Source organism: Chlorocebus sabaeus, chromosome 4 (genome assembly GCF_047675955.1).
Source record: "Chlorocebus sabaeus isolate Y175 chromosome 4, mChlSab1.0.hap1, whole genome shotgun sequence".
NCBI lineage: Eukaryota > Metazoa > Chordata > Mammalia > Primates > Cercopithecidae > Chlorocebus > Chlorocebus sabaeus.
The window spans coordinates 57687879-57710099 of NC_132907.1; the positions used below are offsets into that span (position 1 = coordinate 57687879).

At 39.5% G+C, this 22221-nt stretch overlaps 1 protein-coding gene and 1 pseudogene across 12 annotated transcripts in view; one reads left to right on the forward strand and one right to left on the reverse strand.

Annotated features, from left to right (window-relative positions):
* CPLANE1 (ciliogenesis and planar polarity effector complex subunit 1) overlaps nucleotides 1-22221 on the forward strand; it is a 155502-nt gene that overhangs the window by 37593 nt on the left and 95688 nt on the right. For all 12 annotated transcript variants that reach the window (XR_012092790.1, XR_490029.3, XR_005238041.2 and 9 more), the window contains exons 16-19: nucleotides 1758-1931; nucleotides 9089-9317; nucleotides 10058-10197; nucleotides 20208-20425. Coding sequence is in view for 8 of the 12 variants with exons in the window: in XM_073014793.1 (XP_072870894.1) it covers nucleotides 1758-1931; nucleotides 9089-9317; nucleotides 10058-10197; nucleotides 20208-20425 (761 nt within the window). In the remaining 4 variants the exon portion in view is untranslated. The remainder of the gene's footprint in view (nucleotides 1-1757; nucleotides 1932-9088; nucleotides 9318-10057; nucleotides 10198-20207; nucleotides 20426-22221) is intronic.
* LOC103215146 (centriole and centriolar satellite protein OFD1 pseudogene) lies at nucleotides 2667-6305 on the reverse strand (annotated as a pseudogene).

A 22221-nucleotide genomic window follows, 5' to 3' on the forward strand; every position in this document is an offset into this window, starting at 1 on the left:
TTGACTAGAAGCCTTACTGGTTAACATAGTTGATTAACACATATTTTGTATGTTGTATATATTATATACTGTATTCTTAGAATAAAGTAAGCTACAGAAAGGAAAGTTGTATTAAGAAAATCCTAAGAGGCCAGGTGCAGTGGCTCATGCCTGTAATCCCAGCACTTTGGGAGACTGAGGCAGGCAGATCACCTGAGGTCAAGAGTTCGAGACCAGCCTGACCAACATGGAGAAACCCAGTCTCTACTAAAAACACAAAATTAGCTGGACATGGTGGCACACATGCCTGTAATCCCAGCTACTTGGGAGGCTGAGGCAGGAGAATCGCTTGAACCTGGGAAGTGAGGTTGCAGTGAGCTGAGATCGTGCCATTTCACTCCAGCCTGGGCAATAAGAGCGAAACTCTGTCTCAAAAAAAGAAAAAAAAAAAGAAAAAATCATAAGGGAAAATACATTTCCAGTATTGTACTGTATTTATTGATACCACCAGTTTATGTTATCTGTTTCCAAGATTAATTGTCTGAAATGGTGGACAACCATAGCTGCAGACCTCAATCCATGGTATGTCTCAAGCAATTCAACTTTTACTTGTAATGTCATGAATTTTTTCTGCTTATTCGGAACACTTCCAGGATCTCTTGTGGCACTTCTTGTGGGTCTCATGGTGTTATTCAAGGTTTATGGTATAACACTAAATGTGATGAGAACTACACAAGAATTTTGAGGTTGCTTTTTATTGCCATATGCACTTTACTAGAGAGATGAACTGCTTTGCAGAGATGATTAGCATCACACAGTATTTTCAGCAAATACTTCCAACACTTGAGCTCTTCAAAGTAGCAACAGGAGGTAGCTACAAAATTAATATAGTAGTAGTACAGTAGGAACTACAATGAATTTTATGCAGTTATTTAATACTTTATGTGTGTTTACATTTCTCTTGACTGTGAACAGTGCCATATATGGCCTGTAAGTGTTTGTGTAAATTTTGATAATTTTTTTTTTGTTTTGAGTCAGAATATCTAGCTCTGTTGCTCAGGCTGGAGTGCACTGGCACGATCTCAGCTTACTGCAGCCTCCACCTCCTAGACTCAAGCAATCTTCCTACCTCAGCACCCTGAGTAGCTGGGACCATAGGTGTGCACCACCATGCCCAGCTAATTTTTTTTTAATTGTATTTTTTTGTAGAGGTGGGATTTCACCGTGTTGCCCAGGCTGGTCTCAAACCCCTGAGCTCAAGAGAGCAGCCTACCTTGGCCTCCCAAAGTGCTGGGATTATAGGTGTGAGCCACTGTACCCAGCCAATTTTGATAAATTTTAACTTTTTATAGTTTATATGTATTTTATGGTACTAAATGATAAAATATCTACATATATTTTTTGTATTCATGACATACCTTTTTCTTTTTTTAAAAATTTTTTGATGTTTCTAGGTTATGTGGTGTGCCTACAAATTTTTTCAAATTGTCACGAATCTCCAAAACATTTTCTAGTATATTTATGGAAAAAAAATCTGTATATATAAGTGGACTTGTGCAGTTCAAACCCGTGAAGTTCAAGGGTCAGCTGTAATTGTTTTTGGTTTTATTTTCTTTAAGAAGTATGGTACCTATTATAATTCAGCTTGTATTGGCCATGGGTGCTCATCTCAGAAAAAAACGTATTACAATTTTCTTTTTGTATAATATTGGGAACTTAAATATTACTACTTTTGGTAGTTGATCACAGTCTTCTTAGGTCATTGCTGTATTCCTTAGGTGCTGTGAAGTCTCATTTTGAGTGTGGAATGGCGGGTGGTGTTCATCCTGAGGCAGCAGTGAGAGTCGTCCAGTCCATGGCTCGTTTCATGGCTGCCTATTTCACCAATCAGCAGCTTTGCATTTTGCCACCTCATCATGTGAATGTTCTTCCCCCACTTCATATTAAAACAGGTAATATAGTAAACAAATCCTTTTTAAACTCTTTTTGCATTGCACATAATAGAATATTTAAAACATATTATACAGAGGCCATTACTCTATGGAAATGATACTGTTCTAGCATAGTATCTGAAACACAGGAGGCGATTTATGACTATTTGTGAATGAATAGAATCTGAGAAAAGTAATGGCTTAGATTTGTTTTTATTGAATATGGATTTTTAAAAAATCACAAAATTGGGGCAAGTTGATCTTTATAAAGTTTTTGTTTTTAAATTTTAATTAATTTTTTTTTTTAGAGATGGGATTTTGCTATGTTGCTCAGGCTGGTTTTGAGCTCCTGGCCTCAGATGATCTTTTTTGTTGAGACTGAGTTTCGCTCTTGTTGCCCATGCTGGAGTGCAATGGCGTGATCTCAGCTAACTGCAGCCTCCACCTCCTGGGTTCAAGCAATTTTCCTGCCTCAACCTCCCAAGTAGCTGGGATTACAGGCATGTGCCACCACGCTGAGCTAATTTTTTATATTTAGTAGAGACAGGGTTTCACCATGTTAGTCAGGCTGGTCTCGAACTCCTGACCTCAGGTGATTGAACTGCCTTGGCCTCCCTGCAGGGATTATAGGCGTGCACCACCGTGCCCGGCCAAATGATCTTAACCACCTCAGCCTCCCACGTCGCAGGGACTATAGGTGTATACCCCTGTGCCCAGCTAAAGTTTCAATTTTTAAAGTGAAAGAGCTACCACCTTCATTTATGTCAAAATGTAGAAATTCAATAAATATTGAGCTTGCTAATTCAATATTTAAGTTTATTTGGATGGTTTACTTTTATGATTTTATTTGGACCATTTACTTTTTAAATTTAATACTTTCATTAGTATGGTCAAAATGCATCTAATCCTGTGCTAGATAACTGCCCTGCTCTCAGTATAAACATGTACACAAATTTCTATGATATTCATTTATTCTGAGTTTTATTAAGTGCCTGCTGTTTGCCACACAGTATTCTTGGTGCTGCAAATATACTAGCTTGTGCAACATGAAATTGATAAATCTAAAACATTTGCAGTATCTTTCTTCCTTTTTTTTTTTTCTGACTATACACATTTTTATTGTGAGTTTTATCTGTTGATAGAGAAACATTTACAAAGGAGTAAATGTTATGTTACTTCTCATGGTATGTAAGTTAGAAGCTGGGCAGCAAACATGGTTACCAAGAGTCATCTGGTTCTTCATGAGAAAAGCCTGTTAAACTTTCGACGTTGTCACTAGATTGCAGTGTGTCCACTAGGGAGCCTTCCTGGACCATCTTTTTTGAGCTCTTACCTGCCGACTCCTGGTCTTGCTCCTGCTGGATTATTTTGATGTATTTCTCTAAAGGATTTTCACTGTGAGCAGATTTGTCTTTCATTTCTTGATTACTCATTTCTAATTCATTTTCCATTTCTAATTCATTTTCCATTTCAATCTTCAGTGATTCTTCAGTCATCCTCCTTTCCTGATACAGTTTTTCTAGTTCTCTTCGTTCCCTTTCTAAAATTTCTTGTAGGTTACTCTGCCTTCTTTCTTCTCTCTGCTTTCGTTCTTTCACTTGCTGTTCCCATATTTTTTCTTCTTCTTTTTGTTCTTCAGTTTGTTTCTGATCTACATTTGGGTGCTGATATGAGAGGGGAACAGCAGCTGCAGCAGCACCTATATGAAGCATATCCCCGGCAGGAGAGGGCTCATCCATTTCAAACTGCCTTGGCATGTTCCCTGCATATTCAAAAGATGATTCAAATTCCTCCTTATCCTTAAAAGCTAGCTTGTCCACATCTGAAAATTCACTTTTGTCTTGAAGTTCATTTTGTCTCTGATAATGACCAGCTTTCTGCCTCGGAGGGCTGGAGAAGGGAGGGATGGAGAAGTTGTGCCTAGACTCAATGGGTGATGACAGGGGCATTCTGTCAGTACAAGGACTGGGGGAAGCAATGTGTGATCTGCCCAGACCTTCCAGATATATTTCACTTTCAAGGCTTCTTTTTGCTTCTGGAAGGGATGTGGAGGACAGGCGTCTGGAGGAAGTGCCCCCACGTAGCCTTGAGGCTGCACTGCCTGTCAGTGCTTCCAAGATGTCATTCCTTTCTTCTTTAAGTGTGCCCACTTGAGGCTGCTCAGAGACCACTCTGTCCTCTGCAAAAATATGTCTTTCCAGGGAACTGGAAGTAATGTTTTTGAAGGCTTCCAGCAAGTGCAGAGATGGTGGGCTCTTTGCTGGTAGTGGGCCTGTGGCAGAGTTTTTAATGTCTCTCCGATGGTAACTTCTGAAAGCCTTTTCCAGGCGTTCGGCCTCTTGCTGAAGCTCTTTGACCCTTGCGTTAGTATTGGCGACAAACTCAAGGTCAGAATCAGGGGAACTACCCTCCATCCCTGTATTTGGATAATTTGTGATCCTTGATGCAACCATACCTGCTAGAACTTTTTCCTGTTTAAAAGGATTGTTCAAGAAGTCCCCACTTATCTCACCATTGTGAAACACCATGTTGCCATTTATTAATCCATTGGCAGAATGATGGATCACAGACTGCTTTGGATTGCAGTACACTTCATTCTCTAGGGCTGTCTGAGTTTGCTTCAGTTGCAATTTTAAATCGGCAACCTGAATAGTTAACCTCTTTACGGAAGCTTTGTAACCTAGTATCTGGGCCTTCAGCTGTGCACTATGCTCAGTTTCATCTTGCAGTTGTTTGTGCAGAGCTTGCCTGCGGCTTTCGAACTCCTCATGCTCAACCACTATAGCCTTTTCTGCTTTCTGTAGTTGTTTCTGAAAGACCACAAGTTCAGGAGCTGGCTGAGCTAGGCGGTTTAGGAGACGCAAGTTTTCATTTCTACTCTCTTCCAGTTGTTGTTTAAGTAATTTATTTTGTGCCAGAAGCTCCAGTCTCTCTTCTTTTAGTAGTGAATAATCACTCATCACTTTAACCTTTTCATTCAGCATATGGTTTTGTTTTGTTATTGCCAAAGACTGGGCTTTGACAGACTCTAACTCAAGCTCAAGTTCTTTTATGCGATTTACAGATTGATTTAGTTCCTCCTTTTTTGAATTAAAAGCTATGAGCTCCTCTTGCAAATGAACTGCTTTTTCTTTATTCTTCCTTTCATCTTCAGTCAGTCGATTAGTTCTAATGATGTAGTCGTCCTTTAGTTCAAGTTGATACTTTAGAAGTTCATTCTTGAGCTTTTGGTCATAGGTCTTCTCAAAACTCTTTATATTCTGCTCCTGTCTCCTAAGTGCTTCAGTCATGCTTTTATGTTTTTCTTCCTGGAGCTTCTGGTTCAGTTCAAAAGCTTCAACTCTTTGCTTCAGCTCTGCTTCTCTTCCTCTTAGCAAATCCATATCTTTTAGTAAAAGTTGCCTTTGAGCATAAATCTCTTTTGTTTCAATCTCTTGGTGCTTTTGAATTCTCTCAAGGGTACTCTTTTCCCGAATAACGAGGGCTTCAGATTTTGCTTGACAAGCTTTCTCAAAATCATTCTGGAACACGGCTAATTCCTTCTCGTACTTTTTTTTCGCTTCCATTTTAATTTTTGCTATCTCGGTATCTTTAAAAAACTTCAACTTTTGGCATATTTCTGCCCGAAGTTGCTCTTCTATTTCTCTCTTATATTCATTTAGCTTTATTTCTAAAGACTCGAACTTGACACGCTGAGGGTAAGCATCTGCAAACTGATCATCAATAAGCTGAAGCTTCTCAGCCAGAGAATCTCTGCTAAATGTCGAACTTGTCTGAGTTTCCCTATTACAACTCTCTTTAGCTTGATGATATTCTGCCAATTCTTTTAAAAAATACATAAGAAAACCTTTTTGGTTTTCTTTATCAGATCCTGAAACCAGTGATTTGTAGAGACTGGAAGTAGGGTTGATTTTAATGAGTTGTAATAGATCCTGCATAGTAAATACCTTTTCCTTTGCCAAACCACTTTCTGGAAAGAAAACAGAAAGTGAATATTCATAGCCACATCTTTGTAAGTGATCTGCCACTAAAGAGTTAGAGGCACCTATTAAGAGGGAGCTCCCTTGCACTGAAATGGACCGAGTTTGCAGTTCTCCACTCAATACAGGCTGCATCAGCTCATGAATTAGCTGGTTGCGAAGTTGCATCTTGAGCGTGTCCAGTATACCCCGATCCTTAAATGTCTGGTATAGCTTTTTGCGCAGTTCATCTTGACTCAACACATCAGCCACGGGGAGTATGTTCGACTGAGCCATTATCAGCCGTCAGCTTCCTCTGGAGCCCACCTCGCTCGCCCCACCGTGGCCCGAGTTTAGTGCCCAGCCGGGGATGGGCCAAGACGAGGGGGATTCCCTGCCGTCCAGAGCTCTGTCTCTGTCCCGGGGGGTGGGGAGGAACAAGGGTGCTGAACGCTTTCTGCCTTGCACTCCCAACTAGGTTTTCTAGCAAACACGAGAGCTTCCTTTCTTCGCGGTTCTGAGGCATGAGTGAGGACCGTGACCCAGGCGCGACTCAAAGGCGGCTGGAGGGCGGGGAGCCGGAGACTAGGGACGGAAGGCCGCAAGGCAAGACCGCCTCACATCCCGGCCTTCATCTCCCGGCGACCGGCTAAGTACAGCCTTCCGGTCTGGAGAGCTACGGCGCATGCGCATCGTTTTCTTTATCTTTTTCTTTTTCTTTTTCATCTGTGGAACAGATTTATCCTAACTGCCATGAACAAAATGATAAAGTACTTATTCTTTTATGGGGTTTACGTCTAATATGTTGAGACAGAAAATTAAATATATAAACAAGATATATCAAATGGTTATAACTGTTATGGAGAGAATTAAAATAGAGCAATACAACGTGATTGAGAGGCGATTTTAGATTGGAAATTTCAGGAGCAGCTCTCTGAGGAGGTGAAAGTTAAGCTTAACTCTTTTTCTTTCTTTTTTTTTTTTTTTTGAGACGGAGTCTCACTGTGTCGCCCAGGCTGGAGTGCAGTGGCGCGATCTCGGCTCACTGCAAGCTCCGCCTCCCGGGTTCACGCCATTCTCCTACCTCAGCCTCCCGAGTAGCTGGTACTACAGGCGCCCGCGACCTCGCCCGGCTAATTTTTTGTATTTTTAGTAGAGACGGGGTTTCACCGGAAGAGCCAGGGTGGTCTCAATCTCCTGACCTCGTGATCCGCCCGCCTCGACCTCCCAAAGTGCTGGGATTACAGGCGTGAGCCACCGCTCAGGTGGCTAAGCCTAACTCTTAATAACAAAAAAGAATTGGATATATCAAGGCACAGGGCATTCTAACCTGAGTTTGTGTAAAAGCCCCAGGGCAAGAACAAGGTTGATGTGTTTGAGAAATGGAAAGATCTGTGTGGCTGTAAACTGGAGGAGGAGGGCTGGGCATGTTGGCTCATGCCTGTAATCCCAGCACTTTGGGAAGCCAGGCCTATTGCTTGAGTCCAGGAGTTTGAGATCAGCCTGGGCAACATTGTGAAACCCTGCCTCTACAAGACATACAAAAATTAGCCCGGCATGGTGACATGTACTTGAGATTCCCAGTCACTTGGGAGGCTGAGGCAGGAGGATTGCTTGAGCCGGGATGGCAGAGGTTGCAGTGAGATCGTGCAATTACACTACAACTTGGGTGACAGATCAAGACTGTCTCAAACAAAACAGAACAAAACCAAAACAACAACAAAAAAACCCCCAAAGCAAACAAAAAAAACTAGAGGAGGAAGTGGAGAGTGATATGAGTTGCATTCAGTAAAAGGGCCAGATGGTGTAAGCCATGTTAAGAAATCTTAATTTTAAGTATCATGGGAATCTGTTGGAGGGCTTTAAGCAAGAGTAGACATGAACAGATACACATGTATGTACAAGGCACACCTAGGTTAGAGTAGTACTAGTTAAAATATAATTAGAAGTTTAATAAGGACGGCAACAAGTGGTCAGCAAATATAATCAGTCATAGAACCATGGATTTTGAACTATGTGTTCAAACTCCTATGTTCTGTCAATGTTTCAGGATGCATATACATTTCATGTTAATTTTTCTAATCAGAATTTTTCTAGGGATTTGAGTTGCTTATTTGGTGTGATATTTTAAAAAGTAGTGAACCTTTTTACTGTGTGAAAGTAGTAAAATTTTCAGAAAATTAAATTATTCAAGTTATTTTAATAGTATATTACCTTGCTAGTAGTGAATAAAAATAGGAAAAATTTAGCCAGTATCCTGGCTCCTTTGCTTATGCAAAATCAGACATCCAAGTGGTTGAAAACTTTTTTGGTTTTCCAGGTGTGTTTGTCAGAGAGCTAAAATGTTAGTTCTTGCTGTAGACATAGCCTGTGTAGGTCATGTGAGAAACTAACCATTTCAAGGAACAGAGAAGCTCATGAATACTATTTATGACTTATTTTGAGAGAATGAGTAAAAATCCCATCAACATATATTTTTTAATAACATTTCTTTTATCGTATTTTTAAGTTGCTTTATCAAGTTACTTCAATTAGGGAAAGGGATAGAAGGCCAGGGGAAATATTATCCTTTAGTATTAAATCACAGGCCGGATAGCAATCTTATTATTTAGTCAGAATTACTGAAAATCACACTTTTCTACTTCGTAATTAACACTAATATTGACACTTAATATCTTTCATTGTTACCTCAACTTAGTTTTTTATTGCATAACGCTGTGGGTAACACAAAATCAGATAAAATGTAGTCTCTGCCTTCTGCATTTCATAATCTAGTATGAGAAATAAGCATGTATTTCTTAGTGTCCCACAGTAATAAACTACACATTGTGACCCATGTCACGGTAATAAATTGTACATTGTGTACCAATAGTATAGTAGATATAAATGTTTTTTGTATGTATTTGCATATTACCTGACACAAAAGTTTCATTAAACAGTATTTACCTTTATTGTCTATACTTTCTATTCTGTTTTTTTCTCTCTTTTGTTTCATTTTAAAAATAATGTTGGCATTTGTTTCATGACCCACGAATGAGGCACATTTGTCAGTGTTAAAAGTGTTCTAGGGCATGTTGAGTATTACTCTAGCCCGTTTTGTATGTATCTTCCTGGTGGTTTTTTGTAGAAAATACTGATTGAAGAGATAAATATACCTATGTAAGGAATCATGAGTTCGGATGTAATTGTAATAATCCATTTTTTAAAATTTACTCACAGAGCAGTCCTTTCGACTTATTCCTCTGCAACACTCTAAGGTGGCCAGCGTCGTTAGAGATCAAAATCTCTCTAATGTGTGGACAGTTGAATATGCACTCGAATTACTATTTATTGGTGGCCTGGTTCCAGAGGCTGTGTGGTTGGCATATAAACTTGGAGACTGGAAGGTGTCTGCTTCAATTGGTGTGGCTTTCCAGCTGTTCTGTAAACGTGATAGCAATTTCATGAGGTATGGAATTTTAGGCAATTTTAAGATATGGTATGATTGAACTATGTATTTTATATTTCTCTTTTTGCTGGTATTTACATTTTATGTGGAATCCTTAGTTCAGCATTGTTCAATGGAACATTCTTTAGTAATGGAAATGTGTTGTCCAGTATGGTAGCCACTCACCACAAGTAACTATTGAAATGCAGCTAGTGAGACCAAGGAATTAGATTTTTCAATTTAATTTTAGTTAATTTAAATTTAAATAGCCACATGTAGTTAGTGGTTACTGTATTGAACAGTTCAGTGGCTTACTTATTTGTGTTAAAACTTTTATTAATAGCCAGGTGCGATGATTCGTGCCTGTGGTCCCAACTACTTGGAAGGCTGATGTGGGAAGATCACTTGAGCTCAGGAGGTCAAGGCCGCAGTAAGCTGTGATCATGTCATTACACCTTAGCCTGGGCAACAGAGTGAGATCCTGTCTCAAAACAAACAGAAACCATTTATTTAGTACACTTATGTGTTAGTAAAGCCCGTATTTAGGGTAGCAATTAAAAATAAGAATGGGGGAATATATTAGGATCATAATCGTGGAGGGTCTTAATACAATATTTCCTTGAATATATCTTTTTTACATGTATGATAGATAAAAAAGTAAATTCCATTTTCTGAAACTTTCATGTTTAGTCCTTGATGTGTGAAACCTTTCCTTTTTTTCAAAATTTGGATTCATTTCCCTTAATTTAATGTCATTTCAGGTCCGAGAAAAAGAGTCTGAATCTACCACTACGTATGACTCCAGCACAGATTTTTCAGGAAAAACTGCAGTGTTTTTTAGGTCAACCAGCCTCTTTGGAAGCAAAAAATGAACTGCACTCAAAATATAAACAGTTTACAGGTATGTTATGTATGTATGGTCTGACTCGTGTCAGATTAATATAAACCTTATGATACCTTAAAAAGCTTATACATGTCTACAAATGTATTAACACTTTGAAATAAACTTATCAAAAATGAAAGCATGATATTTATTTTTATTTTATTATTACTATTTTTTGAGATGGAGTCTCACTCTGCCACCCAGGCAGGAGTGCAGTGGCGTGATCTTGGCTCACTGCAACCTCTGCCTCCTGGATTCAAGCAATTCTCCTGCTTCAGCTTCCCGAGTAGCTGGGATTACAGGTGTGGACCACCACGTCTGGCTAATTTTTGTATTTTTAGTAGAGACAGGGTTTCACCATGTTGGCCAGGCTGGTCTCGAACTCCTGACCTCAGGTGATCTGCCCGCCTTGGCCTCCCAAAGTGTTGGGATTACAGATGTTAGCCACTGCGCCCAGCCAAAAAATGAAAGTATGATATTTATACTTAACCATGGGAATACCCAAAACTGATGCCAGCTCATGATACAAGGGTTGATAACTGAAAGATTTTCTGATTTTCCATACATACCTTTTTTTTTTTTTTTTTTTTTTTTTTAAATACTAAAGTAGCTTTCTTGATGCTGCAGTGTTACAGCTCTCTGACTCCTGCACAGCAAGGCCACCCCAGAGACTATGTTTGAGAGTAGCCTTCCTACATGCCTTTATACTAATTATATTTCGCTTCATTTATATCATTTTCTTTTGGAGCTGTAGAATCTCAAGCCTGGAAGGGTACTTAGGAGTGATTTATTTCAACTCTCACCTAGTGCATAAATTATAGATTTTTTTTTAATTTGAAAAGTTCAAAATGGTATTAAACAATTAAAAATGATAGAATATTACATGTATTACATAGATTCACACAGGAATCCTATAAAATTTATCTGTTTTACCGTTGGAGAAATTTAGATAAAAAGTAATGAAATCAGTCATTTAATGTCATATATTTAATGTAAAACCAGGACAACTGTGAGGCCCTTCTGTTTTTATTGGTGCTTTGCTCCAGTAAGGAGTGAAACTTCTAACTCTAGATTCCTAAAACTTACAATGTTTCTGTTTTGCGAGAACCTATAATACTTGGAAATCTGACTATAAACTTTTCCTTATTTTAATTAATGAAAAGATGTTACTATTTGAAAGTTGGATTTTAAAGAAGGGACTAAGACATCCCCAGTCTGAACTATGAGTTTTGGCAATATGTTGTTTTATTTATTTATTTATTATTATTATTATACTTTAAGTTGTAGGGTACATGTGCATAACGTGCAGGTTTGTTACATATATATACTTGTGCCATGTTGGTGTGCTGCACCCATCAACTCGTCAGCACCCATCAACTCGTCATTTACATCAGGTATAACTCCCAATGCAATCCCTCCCCCCTCCCCCCTCCCCATGATAGGCCCCGGTGTGTGATGTCCCCCTTCCCAAGTCCAGGTGATCTCGTTGTTCAGTTCCCACCTATGAGTGAGAACATGCGGTGTTTGGTTTTCTGTTCTTGTGATAGTTTGCTAAGAATGATGGTTTCCAGCTGCATCCATGTCCCTACAAAGGACACAAACTCATCCTTTTTTATGGCTGCATAATATTCCATGGTGTATATGTGCCACATTTTCTTAATCCAGTCTGTCACTGATGGACATTTGGGTTGATTCCAAGTCTTTGCTATTGTGAATAGTGCCGCAATAAACATACGTGTGCATGTGTCTTTATAGCAGCATGATTTATAATCGTTTGGGTATATACCCAGTAATGGAATGGCTGGGTCATATGGTACATCTAGTTCTAGATCCTTGAGGAATCGCCATACTGTTTTCCATAATGGTTGAACTAGTTTACAATCCCACCAACAGTGTAAAAGTGTTCCTATTTCTCCACATCTTCTCCAGCACCTGTTGTTTCCTGACTTTTTTTTTTTTTTTTTTGAGACGGAGTTTCCCTCTGTCACCCAGGCTGGAGTGCAGTGGCCGGATCTCAGCTCATTGCAAGCTCCGCCTCCCGGGTTCACACCATTCTCCGGCCTCAGCCTCCCGAGTAGCTGGGACTAGAGGCGCCCGCCACCTCGCTCGGCTAGTTTTTTGTATTTCTTAATAGAGAAGGGGTTTCACTGTGTTAGCCAGGATGGTCTCGATCTCCTGACCTCGTGATCCGCCCGTCTCGGCCTCCCAAAGTGCTGGGATTACAGGCTTTAGCCACCGCGCCCGGCCTGTTTCCTGACTTTTTAATGATCGCCATTCTAACTGGTGTGAGATGGTATCTCATTGTGGTTTTGATTTGCATTTCTCTGATGGCCAGTGATGATGAGCATTTTTTCATGTGTCTGTTGGCTGTATGAATGTCTTCTTTTGAGAAATGTCTGTTCATATCCTTTGCCCACTTTTTGATGGGGTTGTTTGTTTTTTTCTTGTAAATTTGTTTGGGTTCTTTGTAGGTTCTGGATATTAGCCCTTTGTCAGATGAGTAGATTGCAAAAATTTTCTCCCATTCTGTAGGTTGCCTGTTCACTCTGATGGTAGTTTCTTTTGCTGTGCAGAAGCTCTTTAGTTTAATGAGATCCCATTTGTCAATTTTGGCTTTTGCTGCCATTGCTTTTGGTGTTTTAGACGTGAAGTCTTTGCCCATGCCTATGTCCTCAATGGTACTACCTAGGTTTTCCTCTAGGGTTTTTATGGTATTAGGTCTAACATTTAAGTCTCTAATCCATCTTGAATTAATTTTCGTATAAGGAGTAAGGAAAGGATCCAGTTTCAGCTTTCTACTTATGGCTAGCCAATTTTCCCAGCACCATTTATTAAATAGGGAATCCTTTCCCCATTTCTTGTTTCTCTCAGGTTTGTCAAAGATCAGATGGCTGTAGATGTGTGGTATTATTTCTGAGGACTCTGTTCTGTTCCATTGGTCTATATCTCTGTTTTGGTACCAGTACCATGCTGTTTTGGTTACTGTATCCTTGTAGTATAGTTTGAAGTCAGGTAGCGTGATGCCTCCAGCTTTGTTCTTTTGACTTAGGATTGTCTTGGAGATGCGGGCTCTTTTTTGGTTCCATATGAACTTTAAAGCAGTTTTTTCCAATTCTGTGAAGAAACTCATTGGTAGCTTGATGGGGATGGCATTGAATCTATAAATAACCTTGGGCAGTATGGCCATTTTCACGATATTGATTCTTCCTATCCATGAGCATGGTATGTTCTTCCATTTGTTTGTGTCCTCTTTTATTTCACTGAACAGTGGTTTGTAGTTCTCCTTGAAGAGGTCCTTTACATCCCTTGTAAGTTGGATTCCTAGGTATTTTATTCTCTTTGAAGCAATTGTGAATGGAAGGTCATTCATGATTTGGCTCTCTGTTTGTCTGTTACTGGTGTATACGAATGCTTGTGATTTTTGCACATTAATTTTGTATCCTGAGACTTTGCTGAAGTTGCTTATCAGCTTAAGGAGATTTTGGGCTGAGACAATGGGATTTTCTAAATATACAATCATGTCATCTGCAAAGAGGGACAATTTGACTTCTTCTTTTCCTAACTGAATCCCCTTGATTTCTTTCTCTTGCCTGATTGCCCTAGCCAGAACTTCCAACACTATGTTGAATAGGAGTGGTGAGAGAGGGCATCCCTGTCTTGTGCCAGTTTTCAAAGGGAATTTTTCCAGTTTTTGCCCATTCAGTATGATATTGGCTGTGGGTTTGTCATAAATAGCTCTTATTATTTTGAAGTACGTTCCATCAATACCGAATTTATTGAGCATTTTTAGCATGAAGGGCTGTTGAATTTTGTCAAAAGCCTTTTCTGCATCTATTGAGATGATCATGTGGTTCTTTTCTTTGGTTCTGTTGATATGCTGGATTATGTTTATTGATTTGCGAATGTTGAACCAGCCTTGCATCCCAGGGATGAAGCCCACTTGATCATGGTGGATAAGCTTTTTGATGTGCTGCTGAATCCGGTTTGCCAGTATTTTATTGAGGATTTTTGCATCGATGTTCATCAGGGATATTGGTCTAAAATTCTCTGTTTTTGTTGTGTCTCTGCCAGGCTTTGGTATCAGGATGATGTTGGCCTCATAAACTGAGTTAGGGAGGATTCCCTCTTTTTCTATTGATTGGAATAGTTTCAGAAGGAATGGTACCAGCTCCTCCTTGTACCTCTGGTAGAATTCAGCTGTGAATCCATCTGGTCCTGGACTTTTTTTGTTGGTAGACTATTAATTATTGCCTCAATTTCAGAGCCTGCTATTGGTCTATTCGGGGATTCAACTTCCTCCTGGTTTAGTCTTGGAAGAGTGTAAGTGTCCAGGAAATTATCCATTTCCTCTAGATTTTCTAGTTTATTTGCGTAGAGGTATTTATAGTATTCTCTGATGGTAGTTTGTATTTCTGTGGGGTCGGTGGTGATATCCCCTTTATCATTTTTTATTGCATCTATTTGATTCTTCTCTCTTTTCTTCTTTATTAGTCTTGCTAGCGGTCTGTCAATTTTGTTGATCTTTTCAAAAAACCAACTCCTGGATTCATTGATTTTTTGGAGGGTTTTTTGTTTCTCTATCTCCTTCAGTTCTGCTCTGATCTTAGTTATTTCTTGCCTTCTGCTATCTTTCGAATGTGTTTGCTCTTGCTTCTCTAGTTCTTTTAATTGTGATGTTAGAGTGTCAATTTTAGATCTTTCCTGCTTTCTCTTGTGGGCATTTAGTGCGATAAATTTCCCTCTACACACTGCTTTAAATGTGTCCCAGAGATTCTGGTATGTTGTATCTTTGTTCTCATTGGTTTCAAAGAACATCTTTATTTCTGCCTTCATTTCGTTATGTACCCAGTAGTCATTCAGGAGCAGGTTGTTCAGTTTCCATGTAGTTGAGCGGTTTTGATTGAGTTTCTTAGTCCTGAGTTCTAGTTTGATTGCACTGTGGTCTGAGAGACAGTTTGTTATAATTTCTGTTCTTGTACATTTGCTGAGGAGTGCTTTACTTCCAATTATGTGGTCAATTTTGGAATAAGTGCTATGTGGTGCTGAGAAGAATGTATATTCTGTTGATTTGGGGTGGACAGTTCTATAGATGTCTATTAGGTCTGCTTGCTGCAGAGATGAGTTCAATTCCTGGATATCCTTGTTAACTTTCTGTCTCGTTGATCTGTCTAATGTTGACAGTGGGGTGTTGAAGTCTCCCATTATTATTGTATGGGAGTCTAAGTCTCTTTGTAAGTCTCTAAGGACTTGCTTTATGAATCTGGGTGTTTCTGTATTGGGTGCATATATATTTAGGATAGTTAGCTCTTCCTTTTGAATTGATCCCTTTACCATTATGTAATGGCCTTCTTTGTCTCTTTTGATCTTTGATGGTTTAAAGTCTGTTTTATCAGAGACTAGTATTGCAACCCCTGCATTTTTTTGTTCTCCATTTGCTTGGTAAATCTTCCTCCATCCCTTTATTTTGAGCCTATGTATGTCTCTGCGTGTGAGATGGGTCTCCTGAATACAGCAGACTGATGGGTCTTGATTCTTTATCCAGTTTGCCAGTCTGTGTCTTTTAATTGGAGCATTTAGTCCATTTACATTTAAGGTTAATATTGTTATGTGTGAACTTGATCCTGCCATTATGATATTAACTGGTTATTTTGCTCGTTAGTTGATGCAGTTTCTTCCTAGCCTCGATGGTCTTTACATTTTGGCATGTTTTTGCAATGGCTGGTACCGGTTGTTCCTTTCCATGTTTAGTGTTTCCTTCAGGGTCTCTTGTAAGGCAGGCCTAGTGGTGACAAAATCTCTAAGCATTTGCTTATCTGTAAAGGATTTTATTTCTCCTTCACTTATGAAACTTAGTTTGGCTGGATATGAAATTCTGGGTTTAAAATTCTTTTCTTTAAGAATGTTGAATATTGGCCCCCACTCTCTTCTGGCTTGTAGAGTTTCTGCCGAGAGATCTGCTGTTAGTCTGATGGGCTTCCCTTTGTGGGTAACCCGACCTTTCTCTCTGGCTGCCCTTAAGATTTTTTCTTTCATTTCAACTTTGGTGAATCTGGCAATTATGTGTCTTAGAGTTGCTCTTCTCGAGGAGTATCTTTGTGGCGTTCTCTGGATTTCCTGGATTTGAATGTTGGCCTGCCCTACTAGGTTGGGGAAGTTCTCCTGGATGATATCCTGAAGAGTGTTTTCCAACTTGGTTCCATTTTCCCCCTCACTTTCAGGCACCCCAATCAGACGTAGATTTGGCCTTTTTACATAATCCCATACTTCTTGCAGGCTTTGTTCATTTCTTTTTCTTCTTTTTTCTTTTGGTTTCTCTCTCGCTTCATTTCATTCATTTGATCCTCAATCGCTGATACTCTTTCTTCCAGTTGATCGAGTTGGTTACTGAAGCTTGTGCATTTGTCACGTATTTCTCGTGTCATGGTTTTCATATCTTTCATTTCATTTATGACCTTCTCTGCATTAATTACTCTAGCTATCAATTCTTCCACTTTTTTTTTCAAGATTTTTAGTTTCTTTGTGCTGGGTACATAATTCCTCCTTTAGCTCTGAGAAGTTTGATGGACTGAAGCCTTCTTCTCTCATCTCGTCAAAGTCATTCTCCGTCCAGCTTTGATCCGTTGCTGGCGATGAGCTGCGCTCCTTTGCCGGGGGAGATGCGCTCTTATTTTTTGAATTTCCAGTTTTTCTGCCCTGCTTTTTCCCCATCTTTGTGGTTTTATCTGCCTCTGGTCTTTGATGATGGTGACGTACTGATGGGGTTTTGGTGTAGGTGTCCTTCCTTTTTGATAGTTTTCCTTCTAACAGTCAGGGCCCTCAGCTGTAGGTCTGTTGGAGATTGCTTGAGGTCCACTCCAGACCCTGTTTGCCTGGGTATCAGCAGCAGAGGCTGCAGAAGATAGAATATTGCTGAACAGCGAGTGTACCTGTCTGATTCTTGCTTTGGAAGCTTCCTCTCAGGGGTGTACTCCACCCTGTGAGGTGTGGGGTGTCAGACTGCCCCTAGTGGGTGATGTCTCCCAGTTAGGCTACTCAGGGGTCAGGGACCCACTTGAGCAGACAGTCTGTCCCTTCTCAGATCTCAGCCTCCGTGTTGGAAGATCCACTGCTCTCTTCAAAGCTGTCAGACAGAGTTGTTTGCGTCTGCAGAGGTTTCTGCTGCTTTTGTTGTTGTTTAGCTGTGCCCTGTCCCCAGAGGTGACATCTACAGAGACAGGCAGGTTTCCTTGAGCTGCTGTGAGCTCCACCCAGTTCGAGCTTCCCAGCGGCTTTGTTTACCTACTTAAGCCTCAGCAATGGCGGGCGCCCCTCCCCCAGCCTCGCTGCTGCCTTGCGGTTAGATGGCAGACTGCTGTGCTAGCAATGAGGGAGGCTCCGTGGACGTGGGACCCTCCCTGCCAAGTGTGGGATATAATCTCCTGGTGTGCCTGTTTGCTTAAAGCGCAGTATTGGGGTGGGAGTTACCCGATTTTCCAGGTGTTGTGTGTCTCAGTTCCCCTGGCTAGGTAAAGGGATTCCCTTCCCCCTTGGGCTTCCCAGGTGAGGTGATGCCTAGCCCTGCTTCATCTCTCGCTGGTCGGGCTGCAGCAGCTGACCAGCACCGATTGTCCGGCACTCCCCAGTGAGATGAACCCAGTACCTCAGTCGAAAATGCAGAAATCACTGGTCTTCTGTGTCGCTCGCGCTGGGAGTTGGAGACTGGAGCTGTTCCTATTCGGCCATCTTGCTCCACCCCTCAATATGTTGTTTTAAATGATCTGAAAAGTCTTCCACAATAAATATGTAGATAAAATGTGTTTCTAGATAAAATACAAAAAATATCACTTAAAGGCCAGGCTTTAAAGAAAGTAAGGCGAATTGCCAGAGGTCAGAAACAAAAAGCAAATAAAAACTCAGAGCGTTCCATTTCTTTCTCTTTAGCTGCTCTTGAATGAATTCCATTCCATTAAAGAGAAATAGAAACAGGCCCATTCAAGTATCTATACATGAAGCCAGGCTCAGTGGCTCACGCCTGTAATCTCAGTGCTTCGGGAGGCTAAGCCCAGCAGATCACTTGAGCCCAGGAGTTTGAGACCAGCTTGGGCAATATGACAAAACCCTGTCTCTACAGAAAATACAAAAACTGGCCAGGCATGATGGTACACGCCTGTAGTTCCCAGCTACTTGGGAAGCTAACTAAGGTGGGAGAATCACTTGAGCCTAGGAGGTCAAGTCTGCAGTGAGCCATGATTGTGTCACTGCACTCCAACCTGGGTGACATAGTGAGATCCTTGTCTCAAAAAATGAAACAAAACAAATATCCATACATGAATGTTTATAGCAACTTTTTCATAATAGCCAAAATTTGGAAACACCTCAAATGTTTGTCAACTGGTGGATGGATAAGCAAATTCAAATATATCTTTAAAATGGAATAACAAATAATGAAGAGGAACAAATTACTGATAACATGTGACAACATAGATGAATCACAGAACCGTCATGGTAAGAAGTCCTGAAAGAAGTCAGAAATGAAGACTACATACCGTATGATTCCATTTCTGTGGCATTCTATAAAAAACAAAACTATAGGAGCAGAAAACAGATTGGGGTTGCCTGAGAGTAAAAGAGGAATTGACTACAAAGAAGCATCAGATAACTTTTTGGAGTGATGGAAATATTATTACAAGCCAGTATAGATTTGTTTAATTTTATTGAACTGTATACTTTAAAAAGGATGAATATAGAATGTAAATTATGTCTCAACCTGATTTGAAACCAAAAACTTCAATAGATGGTTAAAGTTACTCGACCAATTTAGGAGCAAATTTGTGAACTGGAAAAGATAAATCTGAGCTATATTTATGTATCTATATATCTATAAAATATATAAAGAAATAAAGATAAATATATACAAAATAGATAGGGACACAGATTTGAAAAATATGAAAGAGAAGCTTTGTAGAACACACAGAACAGAAAGACAACGTATATTTAATTGAAATTCCATTATGTCCACACCAAATGCTGGATAGTGGCTACCTAAGTTAAATATAGCAAAAATGTTCCTATCAGACAAGGATGAGAAGTCAGCACATAAGTGTTTGACATACTCTATACTTTCATATATTCTGTATTTTACAGTATGCTTAAAATATGTCATAGTAGAAAAATCCCTGAGTTTCCAGTCCTACCACCACATCTCCCTGCATTTTGCCTTCTGGGACATGCCCACATGTGTATAGATATTCGCATAGTTGAAGCCGTAATATATGCATGACTATTTTGTGTTTTCCTGTTTATTTCATAAGTCATTTTTATTAACTTATTGTTACAAAAGTACTATAATGTACTATTAAGAAAAGGAAAATTGGCCAGGCACGGTGGCTTATGCCTGTAATCCCAGGACTTTGGGAGGCTGGATGGATCACCTGAGATCAGGGGTTCGAGACCAGCCTGGCCAACATAGTGAAACCTCATCTCTACTAAAAATACAAAAGTTAGCCTGGATGGTGGGTGCCTGTAATCCCAGCTACTCAGGAGGCTTAGGTGGGAGAATTGGTAGAACCTGGGAGGCAGAGGTTGCAGTGAGCCGAGATCCTGCCACTGCACTTCACACTCCAGCCTGGGTGACAGAGTGACTCCAGCCTGGGTGACAGAGTGAGACTCCATCTCAAAAAAATAAATAAATAAATAAAAGGAAAAAGTTACTCTCATATAATCTTGTATATTATTTTGGTGTCTTTCTTGACATTCTTTTCCCATTAATATTTTTCAATTATTTTTGACTCAGAACTACATCCTAAGAATATTTTTATTGTATAGTTGTTTCTATAATATCTTGTATAAAAATGTCTCATGTTCTTATCTATAATCTTAAAGTAACAAGATAGTTTGTAATTTCTGTCTGTAAGTTTGGATGTTTGTATGTCAACCAATATGTTCATTCTTGACAAGGAATGTTTTTAGATTTGAAATTTTTTGCTACAAAATGGATAAGAAGTTTAATACAAACTTTAACTATTTTACCAAATTTTTGTATTTGATAGATCCCATTGAAGAGGAAGATGCAAATCTGCTATTTGGTTCAGTACAAGAAGTACTGAAAGCATCAGTTATGGCTGATGCAGATATTCTTTCGGAGACATTTCAACTTCTGATAGACTCTGCCAAGGACTTCAGTAAAAGACTGTGGGGCTTAGTGCCATTTGGCTTATATCTTCCAGCTCCTCCATTGTACTGTCCCCAGCCAGCTATTCTTAGTGAAGTAAGCTTATAGCATTAACTTTTTCATTAATTTAAAGTTGATTTTGTCGAGTTTTTAAAATAATTAACTTGATAATAATCATCAGGTTAAAAATTCAAGCTCTAAAGACAAACTTAGATCCCAGCTTTGCTGTTCACTAATTGTATAATCTTAGGGAGTATACTAAACTACTGTTTAAGTTTCCTTATCTGTAAAATGCAGATGATAATACTACCTCTCATGGCATTTTTGTGAGGATTGAGATATCCTGTAAAATCTGCTAGCTCAGGACCTGGGACATATAGTAATTATTCAATAAATGTTAAAATTATTGTAACAATAGGGTGGGTGTGGTGGCTTATGCCTGTAATCCCAGCACTTTGGGAGGCAGAGGCAGGCAGATCACCTGAGGTCTGGAGTTTGAGACCAGCCTGACCAACATGGAGAAGCCCCGTCTCTACTAATTAGCCAGGCATGATGGTACACGCCTGTAGTTCCCAACTACTTGGGAAGCTAACTAAGGTGGGAGAAACACTTGAGCCTAGGATTTTTGTATTTTAAATACAAAATTAACTGGATGTGGTAGCGCATGCCTGTAAACTCAGCTACTTGGGAGGCTGAGGCAGGAGAATCGCTTGAACCCAGGAGTCAGAGGCTGCGGTGAGCTGAGATTATGCCATTGCACTCCAGCCTGGGCAACAAGAACAAAACTCCGTCTCAAAAAAATTATTTTAACAATATAGCACAATCTTAATATCCAGACTTTTAAAAATTAGGCATTTGTTTAGGGTAACAAATGAAATAATGAGTGTCAGAATTAGAAGCCATACATTATTTCAGTCTCTTATTTATCTCTTTGTGTTTGCCTTTTTTGAAAGACTCGGCTGGGCATAGTGGCTCATACCTGTAATCCCAGAACTTGGGAGGCCAAGGCGGGAAGATTGCTTGAGTCAAGGAGTTTGAGACCAGCCTAGGCAACATGGTGAAACCCTGTCTCTATAAAATATACAAAAATTAGCTGGGCATCATGGCATGCACCTGTAGTCTCAGCTACTCAGTAGGCTGAGGTGGGAGGATGACTTGAGCCCAGGAGGCAGAGGTTGCAGTGAGTTGAAATCGCACCACTGCACTCCAGCCTGGGTGACAGAGCAAAACTCTCTCTCAAAAAAGAAAAGAAAGAACTTATTTTTGACTTTGGTTTAAAAGGTTTTGTTTGTTTTTCCCTGCACTATTCAATTGATAGTTCTATATTATAAATACTATATTCCTCTCAAACTTTTTCTCTGCTCTTATTAAAAAATCATCACATTATAATTAGCTGGTTTTAAGATTTAAAATGTTATTGTAAATTACATTTAGATTTTTAAGTATTTGATTAACACTTTGAAGTAGTTCTGGGTGTTATTTTTTTACTACCTCCTGTTTCAATATTGGCAACTTCTACCTCTAGTTTTTAATTTCTCATTTGTTCTGTTTGGTTATATTTCAATAGTCTAAAACATTTTACTTGTTGATTTTACAAATGGAAGGAATAAAATGTCCATGGCATTTCTCAATAATTCATCTTTCCTCTTGCATCTGAGTCTTTAGTAATTCGTTTAGAAATGTGAAATGACATTTAAAGTTTTTTGGATAGCCTATGCAGATAATAGTTCGAGTAGTTTGAGTGGTTACTATCTTTAGTAGTGCTTCATTTTATTCTTTTTTATTAAAGCAATTCTCCTTGGTAAGATTTCTTCTAAATGTCACTATGTATCAGTTAGAACCCCTTGTGTTGCAAGTAATAGAACACTTGGTCAAAACGGTTTAAACAATAA